The following is a 17,590-nucleotide window of genomic DNA, read 5'->3' as shown; positions in this document are numbered from 1 at the left end:
GGCAGAGTGATAGGATATGCCATGATGTGCTGCTGCACAAAGCTTTGCCCTTGTGGCTCAGGTCTGTTGTTACAGACAACTGTCTGCTTTGAAGCTAATGCTGAACAAGCCAGTGGAAGGCATGCTTAAGGGCCCTTCAGCAGTTGGGTGGTAATGATCATGTTTATGTTTCTGTGCCCGGATCCCCTGGTGTTCGTCTAGGTTGCTCTCTTCAACTGGGGTCCACAGTGGGTTTTCAAAAATGTCCTGATCTGTCTCTTGCAGGACTAGTCGTAGGTAAAAAGCCATTGAAGTATCAAGTGTGGACATCAAATCCTAAGTATTGACAGTTTTGCTCCACCAGTTTTCTTCTCCTGGCACACAGTACTTCCTAATGCCAAGGTAGCCATCGCTGGATTCGCATTGAGAATTAGAGAAACCCTGTTGGGGATTCTGAGGAGGATCCCATTAGTTGGACTGTCTCTGAGAACTATGTTGTTTCTGTAGATGCTCTTGCTTTGGTCTGTATTATATTACCTTTGGATTAATACCAGTTAATGAGAAGAACTAAAGATGTAATATTTCTCTCCAACTCTTTCTCTTCCTTTCATTCAGATTTGGCAGAAAGTGACCTGGCATATACTAAAGCCATAATGGGCAGTGGAAAGGAAGACTACACTGGGAAAGAAGTGCTAATCCTAGGAGGTGGTGATGGAGGTATACTATATGAGATAGTCAAACTGAAGCCAAAGATGGTTACTATGGTAGAGATATCCTTTTACAAATGGGCAATCATTCATTTCCACATTTTTCAGACTGCATTTCTGCTGGTACCATAGCACAGTTAACAGTCAGGTTCTGATTTGCGTTAGGAAATAGGGTCTAAAATAAAATTTCATTTTGTCAGCTTACATAAACCCATTACTGGGGGTGACTACATATCTGTGCATCTTTGTGTAGCACCTGCTTTCAAGTTCTATAGCTCTTTGAGTAGCGGTTTACATAAAACTGGAAAGGAACACTTCTGTCATCAGACTGATGCTTTCTCTGATAACAGAAGACAGGTCTGTCAAGTCTATGGTTTGGGCTCAGTTCTGCCTTCCCGAATTCTTCAGTTTTCTAAAGAAAGCTATAAAAAATAGTGCCTAGAAGCAAAAAAGTTCAATCAGTAGCAATGTCAGGACTTAATGAATTGTATTGGTGGCAGAATGACCAACCCTGTTTTAAAAATACCAATACAAATAAAGCTTTCAACATTCTTAGTTTGTAATGCAAACTACTGTTAGCTGTTTGAAATACTGATTACCCTGGGTTTTAGGATCCCTTTGCTAAAATTGAAAATAATTGTTTTAATAATGATTTTAAATAATTGTAGATTAAAGTCTTAACCTAGTTTAACTTTGTGGGTGTTTTACAGTTTTACAGTTCACATTTCAGGCTTTCACAGTGATGATAATCTAAGGTATCAAAAATACTGATTGAAACCAAGAATAAGCCATTCCTAAACCTCTAACTGAATCTGGAGGGCAATCCGTAAGGTTGGCTATTGCAATATGTATGCCAATAGACACGTCTTATTATTCCTTTGTGAATGGCACCTTCTTGACAATTTGTTTCTGAAGAAATAGAAAGTGTTGCCTCTGTTATTTCTTGAATGTACCATGCCTTAACAAGCTTCAAACATTGACCAAATGGTGATTGACGGGTGTAAAAAGTACATGCGTAAAACATGCGGAGATGTCTTAGACAATCTGAAAGGAGAGTGCTACCAGGTAATGCTTTGCTTTTCTTTCAGTAGGAGTAATATTTCAAATGCACTTATACATAGCCTGGAAGACTGCTATGGCAAAGTTTTGGGTACAAGTTTTCTGACTTCTCTTAAATTTAGGAAGCATTTTTTCCTTTTTTATGACACTTTCAAATTTTAATAGCTGGGATTTGTCTTGGAAATATATATTAGCATCAAAATATTTTAACTCTCCATTTTCAGACTTCTGAAATTAATCACATAAATAACTTCTAAGGAATGTGAAACAGCAGAATGTTTGTTACCATAGCTTATGAGTAAAGAGGAAATATCCGTACAAATGTAGTTTTAATCATCATTCCTTATATAATGAAAAGGATAGAAGAAATGTGTATTTAAGTTAGTTGACCTATACTCTTGAAAACATCTGCATTTATAATACACAATTAACAATTGTTTTTAATTTGCATGCAAAATCTCTCTGCTATTACATTAAAAATAATAATAAAATCCGCCCACAAATGTCATGCGTTCCTGCAGTTAAGGTCTTTATGTGCTGGATCTAACAGAACTTAAAAATGTTTTCTTTCTGTTTTCATTACTGTTCCTTAAATGCTCTCACAAATATTAACTTGCAGGAGTGAACTAAAAAAAAAGGCACAAAAAATTAATGGAGAAGTCACACGGTAGTCTTCTTGAGTCAGTGGCCTTTCATACAAATACCTTATTTTACTCGTTTGTTGGGACTAACAACTAACTGCTGTTACCGTGTGGTAGGAGAAACAGTGGTCACCCAGCAGTCAAGGACAGAGCTAGGAGGTTCAGTCCTGGAGTGCCTGTGTTGTCACTGTTATTATTCTTATAGCACTTTCTTCCTTCTATATGATGTAAAAAGTTAAAAATGGAGCATAAAATTAAACATGTATTTAATTTTGTGCTTTTCACCTCTAAATTTCTGTGAATCCACATTTGTTCACTTTTAGGGTATTTTGAGGACTACCTAAAGTATTTCATTCTTACAGGTTCTAATTGAAGACTGTATTCCCGTACTGAAGAGGTATGCCAAAGAAGGGAGAATGTTTGATTATGTAATTAATGATCTGACAGCTGTTCCAATCTCCACATCTCCAGAAGAAGGTAAATCTAATTTATTTTCTTAAACTTTTGGGAACTTTCAACATTTTGTCCCTCTGCTTTATAGTAGTTTGCAGCAAAAGTACTTTGATTTTTTTCCTTTTTAATAGGAAATCTGTTCTTTTTTGAGTTTTTCTTGAATGTTAGAAAAGACTAGCAAGTGTCTAGGACTCTTTTAAATTGTGCTCTTATTCCAGAATAAAATGAAATCATGTAGTTCATTAGAAAATATTCATTAGAAAGTATTAGGAGTTCCTACTCCAGTAAATTTTCTTCACTTTATGATTTCTTGGACATTTCTGGAAAATTACTATGAAGAAAAGTAGCAGTACTTCCACCATCACTGCCATTGCATATGGTTTGTGTTTAGGTTTTTTTACCAGGCTTTTATTTTTTTTAATGTTTTATTTTATTTTACTTTTTTAAGGTATAGAGCAGCTCCTTTCCAAACAGTGGCTTTTTTGCAAGTCTTGAATATGTAGTAAATGTGTTAACAAGCCAGTAATGTGTTCTTCTGTTTTTCAATCATTCTCTATATGCAGATTCCACATGGGAATTTCTGCGGTTGATTCTTGACCTCTCAATGAAAGTTCTGAAACAAGATGGAAAATACTTCACACAGGTATCATATCAGGATGTAACAAAGTATTGCTTTGTATCTATTACAGTTGTGTATGTGCTGCATTTTTCAGTTAAAAAAAGAGGAAAAAACTAAAAATCTACTACAAGCTGGGTTTTTTTCTCCTTTTAATGACTTTAATTTAGGCTTTGCTAACTGACTTATCTTTTTTCATTATTTCAGCTGAATCTGTAGCACTTTTGTCTTGAGTTTAAAAGCATAATTTTAAGAATCAGCAAGACATGTTACAGAATAGTGTAACTGTAAGCAGATTTTGGAAAAACAGAACAGATATACTTTAGAAACAGATATATGGTTTTTAAACTAATGTCTCCATAATGTCTCTACACATTGTAGAGTGTAAGACATGAAAATTCGTCATCCATTAAGGTGTAAAAATTTGAGGTGGGTGCAATGGGACAAGAAAATTAGTCATTTGGGAGTAAATACTCTTTTTGCTTGTTCCCCACTCCTAACACAACTCATTGGTTTGGCCTCTGCAAAACACATTTTGAACATTTGAATAAGTTTGTTTGAATATTTGGCATTTTGTGAAGTATTTTATATAGTCATAATTTAGGTTTTGTCCTTGTGTATGAAATTTTAAGTGCAGCTCTATTTAAAAGGAAATAATTCACAATTTGTATACTTGCCACAGTGTAACAGTATTACCTCATATATAACATCTAGATAATACAATTGTGGATTAGCTTTCAACTGAAGATACTTTATGTAACCCTGAATTTGTAATGCCACAAAGGAGTGTGCAATTGTACAAGAATGTGACAGGAGCCAGCAGATGGTTGAGTGAAGTCTAAGTCTCTGAAGCTGTATTTCTTTAGTCATGCTCATACCTTAACTAGTTTTCTGATGTGTGGAGCATCTGAGTACTGCATTTTGGAAAAATCTTGTTAAGGTCTGAAATAGCTTAGCTGAAATTATGTATTTGAGCTCTATTCCTGTCACCATAGAGTTTCTGAGGTGTGTAAAGGAACTGGTTTACTGTAAAACTGTGCAGGTTTATAAAGAAATGCAAAAGTTGTAGGATAAAACTTTTGGCAGTTCGGATGTGCTGCTTTATTTTGAAATGCTCTGGTTGTAAAGGCAAGAGAAATTATCTTGTGGTTGAAATATAAGATGAAATATCACACTGTAAATCTTAATGGCTTTTCTTCCTCTAAATAGTGGAAATATTTATGACAGACTTTAATATCGAAAGGACACTGCATTTTTTGGGCTGAGCAAGCTGTTATGTTGCAGTCATTGTAGTTGTAACATACACAGTGAGACTAGCTGGCTGTATTAGAATGTATACAAATGTATATCTGTGGACAGGTTTTGTCAGGCTTTGAAGGACTCTGAGAAGAAGCTTGTGCTGAAAGCTGGAGCGATGGCTGTGCTGCAGCAGAAATACATGGGGGTTGTTTTGTGCCAGCTGAAACCAATGGAGGTTGAGACCGGTGCAGCCCTGCTGCCTGTCCTGTCCTGGTGGAAGGAGATAAGTCAGCTCTCCAGCATCTCTGCTTGCACAGAAAGGATGGACAGCAGTACTGAACCAGCCCTGGTGGGTTTAAGCTGTTGTGAAACTGAGTGTTATGTTTCATGGTCCCAAACAACAAAGCATCCATGGCAGGCTGGGAAAGAAACAGTATTAAAGTGGAAGTGGTGTGAATTTGGACTTGTGGGTAACTGGTAGCCAGTGAAAAGACTGGAGTATAGAAACAGTGTACTCTGGAAACTTAGTCTTCCTGAGGGTGTTGAAAAAGGAGAATTAATACTGGAGCAGACAGCTATCAGAGCTTTTGATACATCTACTGATACACTATGCGGCTCATTTGATGGTCCTTGTAGCCTCTTCCCAGTTGGGCCTGAGAAAACAAAACAATCCACTGTAAAAATTGAATAAGGCTGTGTAGTGGGCTTGCATGGCCAGGTTTTGGTAGTGAGTGTGTGTGTGAGGGGGGCTACAGGGGTGGCTTCTGTGAGAAGCTACTTAAAGCTTCTCCCATGTCCTACAGAGCCAGTGCCAGCTGGCTCCAGGACAGACAGACCCACTGCTGGCCAAGACCAAGCCAGTCAGTGACAGTGGTAGCACCTCTGGGATAACAGATTTCTGAAGGGGAAAAAGTTGCTGCACATCAGCAGTTGTAGCCAGAGAGAGAAGGGAGAATATGTGAGAGAAACAGCCCTGCAGACAGTGCAGAAGAAGGAGGAGGAGGTGCTCCAGGTGCTGGTGCAGAGATTCCCCCGCAGGCCACGATGAAGACCATGGTGAGGCAGGCTGTCTCATGGAGCTCCACAGTGGAGCAGAGATCCACTTGCAGCCCCTGGAGGACCCCATGGTGGATACCTGAGGGAGGCTGTGACACCGTGGGAAGCCCAGGCTGGAGCAGGTTTCCTGGCAGGACCTGTGACCCTGCAGGGTGCCCATGCTGGAACAGCCTGTTCTAAAGGACTGCACCCTGTGGAAGGACTCACACTGGAGCAGTTTGTAAAAACTGCAGCCTGTAGGAAGGACTCATGTTGGAGAAGTTTGTGGAGGAGTGCCTCCTGTGGGAGGGACCCCACGCTGGAGCAGGGGAAGAGTGTGAGGAGGAAGGAGTGGCAGAAACATGGGATGAACTGACCACAATCCCCATTCCCCATCCCCAACAGTGCAGCAGGGAGGAGAAGGTAGTGAATTTGTGAGTAAATTAAAGCCCAGGGAGAAGAGAGGGGGTAGGGGAAGGTATTTTTAAGATTGGGTTTTATTTCTTGTTATCCCACTCTGATTTGGTGAGGAAATTAATTGAATTTATTACCAAAATTGAATCTGTTTTGCCTGTGATGGTAACTGGTGAGTGATCTCTCCCTGTCCTTATCTTGACTCACTAGACTTGCACCTTCCTTATTTTCTCTTCCTTGTCCAGCTGAGGAGTGACAAAGTGGCTTGGGTGGAGACCTGGTGTCCAGCCAGGGTCAACCTACCATACCCTCAGAAGACTCAGTAGTCTGGTCATAGGATGAACAGTCTCTTGGGGTGCTTTAAATAAAATCAGCTGTCTATAATTTTAAATTTAAATTAGGTTTTGAATTAAACTAATTGAAGCTGGCTACTTACAGGATTGCATTAGACTGTGGAGAGAAGTTCAAACATGACCACTACCAGCTTTGGCAGCTTAGTCACACACTGGGAACTCATAAATGATTTTGAATGCTCGGCTGTGTTTGCTGTTAAATGCCAGGGGTTTTTAGCTCTGTGTATTAACTTTGGAAATGTAAGTTACTTTTGTTATAACTAGCTACTTCCAGGATGCTTACCTTATGTAGCAGGCCTTGCTGAAGGAATCACATGCCTTTTAAGGCAGTTGTGTTTTTAAAGTACAGGACTCTGTGTGCCCCCCGGGCCTATCTTGAAGTGTGTTTTGGTCCTCTAAAACAAAAAATGTTAAATATCACTGTTAAATGTCCACTTATTTGTTAGAGCCTCATCTTTGCTACAATGAGGAAATGTCTCATAGAAAAGATGCAGCAAAAGGGTCGTTGTCGTGTTGGTTGCTGGTCAGTAGCTATAGTTGCTTCGTCTGCCTTGGCATTATGTTGTATTAACATTGGAAATTTCCTTTGTAGTTTGTAGCCTTGTCCTCTGGTAGTTGCACCTTGAGCAGAACTGTGTGCATCTGGTTAGGATGTAATTTATTTCGGTGCTCAAGAAATGCTTTACCCAAAAGTGGAATTGTGTTCACAGAATGCCAACCTTTCACATACTGTATTGCTGCCTGACTGTCTAAATGCCACTGCTGGGAAAAATAAATGGAAATGCTCATCACCTCTTCATTGAGCTCTGCACAAGTTTTAGAAAATGTTCTGGTCCACACATAAACTGTTAGCTGCCATAATCTAGAGCTGTCTAACTCTAGATAGATATAATTTATCTGAGATCATAAAAAAGAATTATTTTTTTTGGCATGCTACTCTAACACACCTTTTTATTCCCTTGGGATACCTTCCTTGGTGATGCTCAAAGTGGTCTCCAAATGCTAGTGCAGAATATCCTTTCACCAGTAGGTGGAGGCAGGTAACCAGTATTGCCTGGCAGCGTATTAACACTTAGAGAAATCGTGGTTTTTCAGACAATTTATTCATATTCCTAGGGGATAAAAGAACATATGTGGCCAATTTTAGGATGCAGGAGGGACTTTTTCCTTCTTTCAGCTCTGAAAAGATATCAAAGGACAGTTAATGGATGTCATTCTGCTGCTTTTAAGTCTGTGATTAAGTATATTTGGGAAAAAATGCCTCCATATTTGCTCTATGCCTCCACAAATAGTAATCACACTTGGAAAAAAACCTTACTTGTATGAAGAGCAGCCTTGCTTTGCATGTCCTTGTTTTTTTAGCTGCACCACCCATATTGAGTGTTGCAGCCCATAGGACCTGGACAGAGAGAGATGAGCTTTATGGCTTTTAGCCTGCAGAACTTGTAGCGCTGTCTGTAGGTTTAAGACCTAAAGCTTGTTTGTGAGAACTTACTGTTAAACATAATCCCCCTACTCTGAGGTTCAAGGGTCATATGGGATGCTCTATTTCCTTTCTTACTTCTCCTTTTGAAGTGTTTAATGATATAGTGTGGGTGTGTGTCTGTGAGGTGTTTAGTGTTGCCTTCTCCAAGGGGAGCCAGTTACAGGTGCAGGTTCCCAACCATCACAGTGAAGTGGGAGTTGGTGAGGGTGTGAGAACTTGGCGTATCCTGAGGTCCAGTTTTATCTCATACACCTTCCTAGTGACTTGTTTCTGAACACGTTAAGTGTTTTTACAGTACTGGACCTTCTAAAATCCAATGTGATTTTTCGATTGCCCAAGTGATTTCTTTCAAGTGAGAATGTATACTTGTAGATACCAGTGTGATATGTGTAGATACCAGTGTGGCTTTTTTTTTCCCTCAACCATCACTGTCTTGTGCCTTCCTCGTACGATGTGAGGATTGTCCCAACAGCTGTGAAACCATGCTCTGTAAGATGCAGAGACTGATTGTAAGGTTGTCTCTGAGTGTCAGGGGATTATGTGCAGCTAAGAAAATGCCTTTTTCTGTGCTGATTTTTTGTTCTGTTGATCTAATCCTTTGAGGTTGAGAAGGCTATAATTTTCAACCTGTTTATGAAGTGGAACCTTTAAAAATACCTCTGAACAGGAATTTGCTCCTTCCTGGTCTGGGTCATGCAGCCCAGGCAGGATAGAAACTCAGACCACTCATGAGTTTGCGTTCCAGTAAACAGCACTAACCCCTGGTTCAAGGGATCATGTGTCTCCCACGCGCACATGTGGCCTTTCACCAAACCGTCTCTTCCTGACCACTCTTTAATACAGTGTGGCCCTGCCCTCTGAGTGTCCAGACCACCATCATGTTGCTCCATAGTTAGACTCCTTTTTTTGACTGCTGCGTGGGTTTTCTAATTAGCACTTCCAGTGAGGGAGGAAGGTTCTTCTTGACTGCAACGTGAAAGAAGGCTGGGAGAATGGATGTATGTCCCTGTGTGAGCCTCTGTGATTTCTTGGCAGTTTGAGAGACTTAAAGGCACAGACATTTCATTTCCTTATGTTACTGAGAGTACAGTTTTAATAATTGATTTTTTTTGGCCAGTGGAGGTACCTTCAGTCAGGTTTGCCTCCTGTATCTCCGTAAAAGCCATACCTGTCAACCAAAACTCAAGCCTAACTTTGATGCTGGGCGTTTCATGCTCTGTCTGTCTCACTGCTTTTTAGTCACTCTGAAGTGAGGAAGGATAAAACCCAACCTTGGCCATGTTCAGTTTTGGCATGTCATTACAAAACAGAACCCTGTGTTAAATTAAAAATAAAAATGAAAGTTCTCTGGTATATGGTCACAGACAAAGGTGTCCAGTAGCAATGATGTGTAGTGTAAGACATGGAAGAAATGGGCAAGTAAGTAAAACGGACCCTTTCCCCTGCTTTGGCAAATATGGCAAAGGGACTCTTCCACCTGCTTTCAAGTTTCTGGTTTACTTTCTAAGGGTTGGAGGAAGCACAGTGGCCTAAGTTCAGCTTGTAACCAGTTGATGGGCACATCACCTTTATATGTGGCCAAAGTTAACTGGAACTTAATAGGGTTAATTTAAACAAATTCTTTTTTTTTTTGCTACTTATTTTAAGGAATCTTTTTTATTGTCTTTCCAGAACTAACAAAGCATAAATTTGTTATACATTGTGCTGTAAGAAACCTCAGAACTAAACCCATGGAACTATAGAATGTATGCCTTAGGAGAGCCCAGAAAAAGTTGGTGTTGGGGGACAGGCATGAACTGTTGAAGTGTGTGCAAGCACTGAGCAAACTCAGGAGTCATCAGTCTTAAGCAGGTTTTATAAATAGAGATCAGTTAATCTCAAAGTTTAAAACTACCTCAAATACTTTCATGTCAGAGAGATGCTTCTTAAGGGTTAAAAAAAATTTCAGCATTCCCCCAGTTCTTACCTGTCAAATTGTTTGACATGGAACACAGATTAAGAGGGGGCAGGCAGAGGAGTTTGGTAGGGTTTTTGTATATATTGAAAATGGACTGAACAGTGTGGGAGAAAAAGTGATTTTGCTTATTTCTTTGAAAAAGTGTAATTGGTGAGTCATCAGCTTTAAACCTTATTAAGCACTGCTCAGTTTTAGTTTGAGTATTTGGTGTCTGTCCCAAATCTTCGTTCGTGAAGCCTAGCCATGATGGTGATGGTGTCTGTTCAGAACAAATGATGTACTGCTGTACCACATAACTCTTCATTAGGTGGGGGGAGTTAAAATGAAACACCGATCCCTGTGTTACGTTCTGAGCTTGGTTCCCTGTGTCATTTTAGTGATACAAGAAGACTTTTTTTTGGAATTCTTAACTTTGTGTTGAGTAAAGCCAGGTAATTGTAAAAAATTGTAACTGTGCAGAACTATAAAATCCCCTGGTGTGTCTCTAGAAGAAAGAGGTTAATAGAACAGCCAGGTGGGTTGTCTGAGCCTTTAGGCAAGATCTTCATTTGAGTTGTGAGTTTGAAAAGTAAATTGCTTATTGGCATGTTCATTGTTCTTGTAATTTGTTTTCCATGGTGTCTGCAGTGATTTGTCTCCTTCTAGAGAAGGGAGAAATAATGAAATATTGAAGTAACAGGCTGGGAAACTGTGGATACTTTTCTATCATTGTGTATCCTATTCAATTTACTACATAATGTTGGTATACTCCAGAAATTACCTAGCAGTGTTTTCTATTTATAACTCAAATTACACGCAGGTTGTTTTTTAGTTTTCTTTTGCGTTCAGTCTGATGGTGAAACAAAATTATATGTTTGGTAAAGGGTGGCTGAACCAAAAAAACTGCCACAATCCCCTGGATAATAACAAGTTACTAAACAAGTACTACAGCAGTGTTCATTGTTGTGCTCAGTTAGTGTTAGTCTCTTACTTTTTTACAAACCTCATTTGTTTTCTGGTTTCCAAACCCAAATACGAAAAATTCAATATAAAGTGTCATCTTCCTTTACCAAATAAAAAAGTACATGTTTCTTTGTGCAATATGATCAAAATTATAATCAAACATGTTTTATGGAAGTTATTTTGAAAAAGGGCTTTCAAAATTATGATTTTCAAAAACTCATAGAATAAAATAGAATCATAGGATATCACTAGATGAAAGGGACCCACAGTAATCATTGAGGTCTAACTCCTGGCCCTGCACAGGACAGCCCCAAGAATCACACCATGTGCCTGAGAGTGTTGTGGAGATGTTGTGTTAAGATTTTTTAAGTTGAGGTTTTCTTTTCAACTTGTGAAAAATTGTGCACAGTGCAAAAAATACATTGAGCAGGATGTGAAAAATTCAGAGGAAGATTTGTAGGATGAAATCTCTTTTCACTTCCTCTGGAAATAGAAATATTTTAAATACATTGTGAAAAAATCCTACTAATAAAAAGTAGGAAAAATAGTATAAAACCCAAAGACAGAATGTGCATTTTACAGTTCGATTCTAGTTATCATCTGATGTTGTTACAAGGAAAAAGCAATGTAGATGGAGCTGTTTAGACATACTGATTTCAAATAAGATCTCTGCTTTTTTGGCCTCTGCCTGTTAACCGTTGTTTTAAAGAGTGCAGATAGTATATGTTGGTCAAAAGCATTTTAGTTCCTTGCTTCCTTCCTTACACACATCTGTGTGTGTGTAATTATTTTAAGGCTGTTTTTAAAAATCTGAGAGCACCAAAAAGCAGGAAACAGAAAATGAGTCTTTCTTAAAGACTGTTCTCTTGGTTTTAAAAGTTTCATAGTGTGCTAACAGAGAATTACATGTGTGAAACATAAGTAGTGCAGACATTTTGGAAGCATTGAATGAGTCTTTGGTTCCTGGGGTCCCATAGAACTTGACCTTTGTTTCAAGTTAGAGGTCTTAAAACATTGAATAAGCTGTGACTGTAAGGGAGCTTGAGTTTTTTACTAGATTTAGCTCTTTTTTTAATTGAACCGTCTGCATTCTTTTACACTCAGGTTCAGGTTTCACACATTATTGAAGAGCAGGAAGGGACAAGATTATAGTGTATTCATTAGCATGACGGTTTCCTTTTTGTTCTCCTTTTTATCTTCTGTGGTAAATGTTCCTCCACTAGAAGTGGAAAACAAAAGCTGAGTAGTTTGTAGACCATGCAGTGGTGACCACATTCAACTTTGCTTGGTTTTAAATTAGCGTCCAAATAACTTGCATTGGCCGCACTCTTAAGATAATTGTATTTAAGATCATTAAGTATTTACTAGTCTACTCAGTTATATAGGTAAGAGAGGCAAGAAACTTTATAAAGATTTTGTATTTATTCAACTTACACAATTAACTTTTATTGCTTTGGGTGGTTGGTGTTTGTTCAGTCTGGTGTTCTGTGAGCTCACTGTTACCACTAAATCTTCAAACCCATTATAGATATGGAGAATTCACTCTTCTAACTAGAGTTTTCTCTATATGGGCATCCCACATATATGCTGCAGTAACTTCTGCTTGATAATAATACTTAACTTGGGACAAGATAGTGCTTGCAATTAGGAGTTGTTTTGGGTGTGGGTTTTTCATTTGTTTGGGGTTTTTTGTTTTTAAATTCCTCACGCTTTGTAATCCTTGAGATGTGTTTGTGCTTGGTATTTCATAGTTCCACTGTAAGAAGAAAATTGTCAAAGCATTGATTTTTATTTTGTTCAGAAAAGGATACTACTAATATGCGTAGACGAATTAAGTCATGGATCTAAGTGGAAAAAAAAGTATCATAAGAATCACTTCCTTTTCAGAAGCACAATATGCAGAAACTTAAGACAATGTACCCCGAAGCCAGGCGAGAACTTCTATATAATCTGATCTATTTTGTTATATTGCTGTGTTTAAAATGAATAGGCTGTGTTTTTTTTAATAGTACATTTAAACATTGTAAGATCTAGGCAATGTTAAATAATTGAGAAAATCTGGATGTTGTAATACTGTTTACTAATATACTTAAGCAATCATAAAGAAAATGATTACTGAGTAGACGTTATAGGTAAACACCACATGGTGGTCTGTTTTAACTGAAAGCCCTAAATATAAGGGTTGCTTCTGCTAATGAGGATATAGATAATCTCTCCATACTTTCTCTTTCTTGAAAAGATACAAATTATTGTTTGCTGTAGGCAAAATGAAGACAAGCTGTTCAGTATTTGCTTTGTAAATATTAAATATTAAGAACAGCATGTATCTGGTTCTGAAGTATGTGGGAGCCTTGCAGTAATGTCAAAATGTATATATTCAGCTGAAATTTTGCTTTGATTTTGACTGGGACTTTTCTTTTTTTTTCTTCAGGGAAACTGTATAAATCTGACTGATGCCTTGACTCTGTATGAAGAACAGCTTAGCAGGCTTTATTGTCCTGTGGAGTTCTCAAAAGAAACAGTGTGCGTTCCCTCCTACATGGAATTGTATCCTTAAAGAGCGAAAGAAACCAGAGACTGTGTATTAATAAATCAAGCAAGTCTAGATTGCTTGGAGGTAATGAACTCAAGCACAAGAAGGAGTTCTAGTTTAAAATCACTATTAATGTTTTTTTCATAGCAAATGAACTACTGCAGTTTTATTTTGAGGGTTATTGCAGGAATTGTTTTCTAAAGGTGCCATAAATTCACAGCTGAGGAAATGATCAGCACCTTTCAAGATCGGGCTGTGTTTTGGTTAATGTTTTTGACTGTTTCCAAGTTTATGTGATGTAGGATAAACTGTATGATAAAGGTAATGCTGCCAGCGAGTTCAGACAAGGCTACATCTTCTTCCTTTCTTTTTTCTTTTACAAAAATAAGAATCTTCATACAGATGACCATGATCCAGATCTTTAAATATTGGCTGATAGATCTATTCTTGAACATGCAGCTGAGACGTGATTTTTAAGGCTGGAAAGGGGGGAGGATAGTGATTCCTAACAATCATTACTAATTAGTGTTACTAAAAAAAATATTCCAAGTGGCAGGGTATACATATTTCTTGGCAACATGTCATTCCTAAAAATAGTCCTTCAGAATTTCTTCAGTTTGTGAGTGGCAGGCAAGCTAAAAGTTTAAACTTCAAGCCATTAGCTCAAGTGGTACATTTTGATCTGCTGGCTGCATTTGACTTGAGTGTTTACTGCTATCGTGTGATCACCCTGGAAATGTTTCTGAAGGGTAATGCCTGCTGTGGTTGTCTCTCTTGACAGGAGGCATCCTTCCAGGATTCTGCATATTCATAATACATTAAGCATGTGATACTGTCCCAGCCTTTCTTCTGTGTGTTCATTTTGCCTCCCTTCTCTGGATCTCAGTACTGTTTAATGCTGGAACCTGCTGCTCTGGACTCCTTACTGACTATAGCAAGCTCCTCCTGTTTCTCATTATTGTCAGCTTTCCTGTGAAACTCAAATCTGACCTTACATTTTCAAGACAAAAGAGCATGAAGGAGGATATAAAGATACCTGCCCTTACAGCTTCAGAAAAACAGGTTGTTTTTGTCTTTACAACTGCCAGGCCTTAAAGCAACATGCCTTGAAGTAGGCATCCTTGAACTGCTGGTCAAAAAGAGAATCCAGGGAGAGTTCAATTTTGAGTGTTTTACCTACTCTATGATCTACCAGAGGTTTTCAGAATTGAAATATTAAGTAAAGAGAACTATTTCCATTTTAACTGTGCACTACAAACTTTGACTTTTTTTTTCCCTTAACTGCTTATTTTCTCCAGATGGGTATTCTACACTATTTGGAAGAAGCAAACTGACATCTGAACATCAAGATTGAGATTATCCTAAATGTACATGCTGCATGGAGCATATAGGCCTACCACATGCTGCATATTGGCATCTTGAACCTTTAAATTATATGCTGTAGATGATCCTGAAACTTAGTCATGCTATTGATTGTGAATTCTTTAAATGTTTTTTTATTATTATTTTAATTTAAAAGCAAATGGAAAATGTATATTTTGACGAGCTAGGGTGTTATTTTTGAAAGTCAACTTAAAGATGAATAAGCAGCAAAACTATATAGCTGCTGACTGCACTGAACCTTTAGAATGTGATCCTTTTTATTTTTTTGTAGATCTTCACAAACTGATTGATTAAAAAAGACATCTTTAGCATTTCATCCCTGAAGGGTGGTCCATGGAGTTTGTTTTTGTTTTTTCCAACAGATTTTTCATCTGTGGTGCTTTTCAAGGTTGGAGAGGGTTTTTGTTTGGTTTTGGTTTTTATTTAGTTTTTTAAATGAACAATGCAGTGCTTCCATATAGAGAAGGGCATAATTAAAAAGAAAAATTTCGTTTATTTACTCTAGTTTCATTCATCATAATCTCTGCTGCAGGAGAAGAATCTTTGACCTTTCACCTCCTGGAATTCTTTGGCTACTGCCATATTGATTATTTGGATTCTGATATGGATTTAACAGTGGGTTATAGCGGCACTTTGAACTGTTTAAGCATGAGGATCAAAGCTGGTTTTCCATCCCACCACAAGGCAAGAAATTGAGTGCAGTGAGGTTTTCTCACTCTCCCCAGCCTTATGGGAAGCATTAGATTTCTGAAGCAAAGGTTGCTTTAGAGGGTGAAGAAATGTGGATGTGACCCATCTTTATGTGCCCCTGTATTGAATGTTTTGAGGCTTCAGTAGGGGAAGTCTTAGTCGTATTGCCACAGATTGACCATGTTGTGCGAGGTTCTTGCTGAATTAGATTCACTTTCAGTATAAAAATCAGTGGAAGCTAAGATTGCATTGTAGTTCCTCCGAAAGACAAAGCATTTTTCTTAAGCAGTTTCTCATGTTGTCTAAAGTTATATTTTTGTAAGAATTTGCTATGTGTTGACTAAAACATTTATTTCAGTGTTTAAAAATCCCACTTGAAAATAGATAGGAAGGATATAACCATTCTGTGCATTTCTGTATTTTTCCGGGATAGAATAAAAACTGCACTATTTCCCTAAACACTCTAATCCTGAAAAATAATGATTTTTTTCCATTCAATACCTAGTATCAGCATTTTCTTAGTTTTATTGGAGAGAGTTGATTTGCCCTCCCAAGATACTGTTAATGAATAAAAAAAAAAAAAGCTATCCTTAATCTGTATTCTTAAACCATACATAAAGAAAAATTTTATTGCATCCCACATATATAAACTGTTCATGGAATCCAAGTAGCCTCTCTAGAATTCCAGATTGATACCAGAAAACTTGCAAAAATTTGCTCTTTGTTTGGTCTATAATTGGTGTATAATTGTTAAAATATTTTCAGTTGGGAGTGCCCATAGAAACATTCTTCAGTCTTGCTGTTTTAAATTATTGCAGTTAATTCTCCAGTATACATGGGGCATAGTTCTTCCTTGGCCTACAGCTTATGCATCCCTAAATACTCCCAAAGAGCAGAGCTTCCCTCTAAAAGGGAGAAAAGTGCATTTCCCTGAGGTTTTTAGCTCTGTTGTGTGCATCCCAGAAAATACCTTTATAGTATTACCTGTAACCTAGTAGTGACCCTTCATTTATGATACAGGACTGCAATCAGTATATTGTATAGCTGCAAATGAGTGCAGGTGTCCTATAAACAGATAGGTGTATCCATAAGTTTGCAAGCATGAATATCTCCATTGATTCTTAGTGTGATTACTCATGTAGGTGAAATTAAGCACACAGGCACTCACTGGGACAGAGCCTACAGCGTCTGTGTTCCCAGGTGAGCCTGGCAGATGTACAAATCAGTCACAACAAGTGGAGGTGGCTTGTTTTTTAGCAAGGAAACTTGTGAACTGGAAGATGACTTGATCTACTTGCTGTACCAAGGCTTGTACTTCCCTTTAGCATCACTGCTCAGGGCTGCCTGAGCACAGAGAGCACTTGGGTGTGCAGGGATGTTCTCTAATGATTCCCAGATTGACCAGGGGACCTGAATCGCATATTAATAGGTGAGAGGCAGCAGTGCTTGCAAACTTTTTCTTTTCAACTGATTAAATTAAAAAAAAAAAGAGAGAGTTGGAGGAATTATTTTTATTCTTTAAACTTTTTTTAAATGTAGTTTTTTTGAAGTGATAGATGTAGTATAAAGCAATTCAGCAAACACTGAACATTATATTTTTTTAAGTTGCTGAATTGATTTTGAGCAAATATATACACACTGTCGATCCTTATTTATTTGTTGCTGTAGTGTAGATTTTTTTAAAAGAAAAACAAGTCTGTATTAGAATTTTCAAATGCAAACTGCTACAGCTGATGGGTTTTCCATGTTTAAGGCCAGTTGGGAAATAGCTAGGATTGCTGCACTATGTATGCAAACAGTTCCCAAGATACGGTTAACATTAGAGGTTTCTTAATTATTCTTTGCACTAAATGCTGCTTCCACCTAGAAGTTACTTGATTGATAGTAGTTTGTGCAAGGAGAAGACTGCTGGCGTTGTATCTACTGCATCAGTGCAGTGCACATGTTAAAATAAAGGTACGCTGTTATTATTTGTGTGTTTGAATCGTTAAATCCACTGTGGATTCAGTGTTAAAATGATGGAATTGATGGGTATGATGCTTAACATTGTACCTCTTTTTTCCTTTTCACATGACAAGCATGAAGGTACTTCATGGTCTTTTT

At 37.9% G+C, this 17,590-nt stretch overlaps 1 protein-coding gene across 1 annotated transcript in view; it reads left to right on the top strand.

Moving 5' to 3' along the window:
- The window catches only part of SMS (spermine synthase), a 32,558-nt gene extending 15,101 nt beyond the window's left edge, over positions 1–17,457 (top strand). Inside the window, exons 5-10 of the mRNA XM_008922346.2 lie at positions 595–749; positions 1,662–1,751; positions 2,749–2,863; positions 3,403–3,482; positions 13,313–13,428; positions 14,713–17,457. Of these exons, the coding sequence (XP_008920594.1) occupies positions 595–749; positions 1,662–1,751; positions 2,749–2,863; positions 3,403–3,482; positions 13,313–13,428; positions 14,713–14,755 (599 nt within the window). The 3' untranslated portion in view covers positions 14,756–17,457. The remainder of the gene's footprint in view (positions 1–594; positions 750–1,661; positions 1,752–2,748; positions 2,864–3,402; positions 3,483–13,312; positions 13,429–14,712) is intronic.
- The last annotated feature ends 133 nt before the right edge of the window (positions 17,458–17,590 follow it).

Source organism: Manacus vitellinus, unplaced genomic scaffold, assembly GCF_001715985.3.
Source record: "Manacus vitellinus isolate BGI_N305 unplaced genomic scaffold, ASM171598v3 scaffold_7_pilon, whole genome shotgun sequence".
Taxonomy (NCBI): domain Eukaryota; kingdom Metazoa; phylum Chordata; class Aves; order Passeriformes; family Pipridae; genus Manacus; species Manacus vitellinus.
This window is presented reverse-complemented; position numbering and strand designations above follow the sequence as displayed.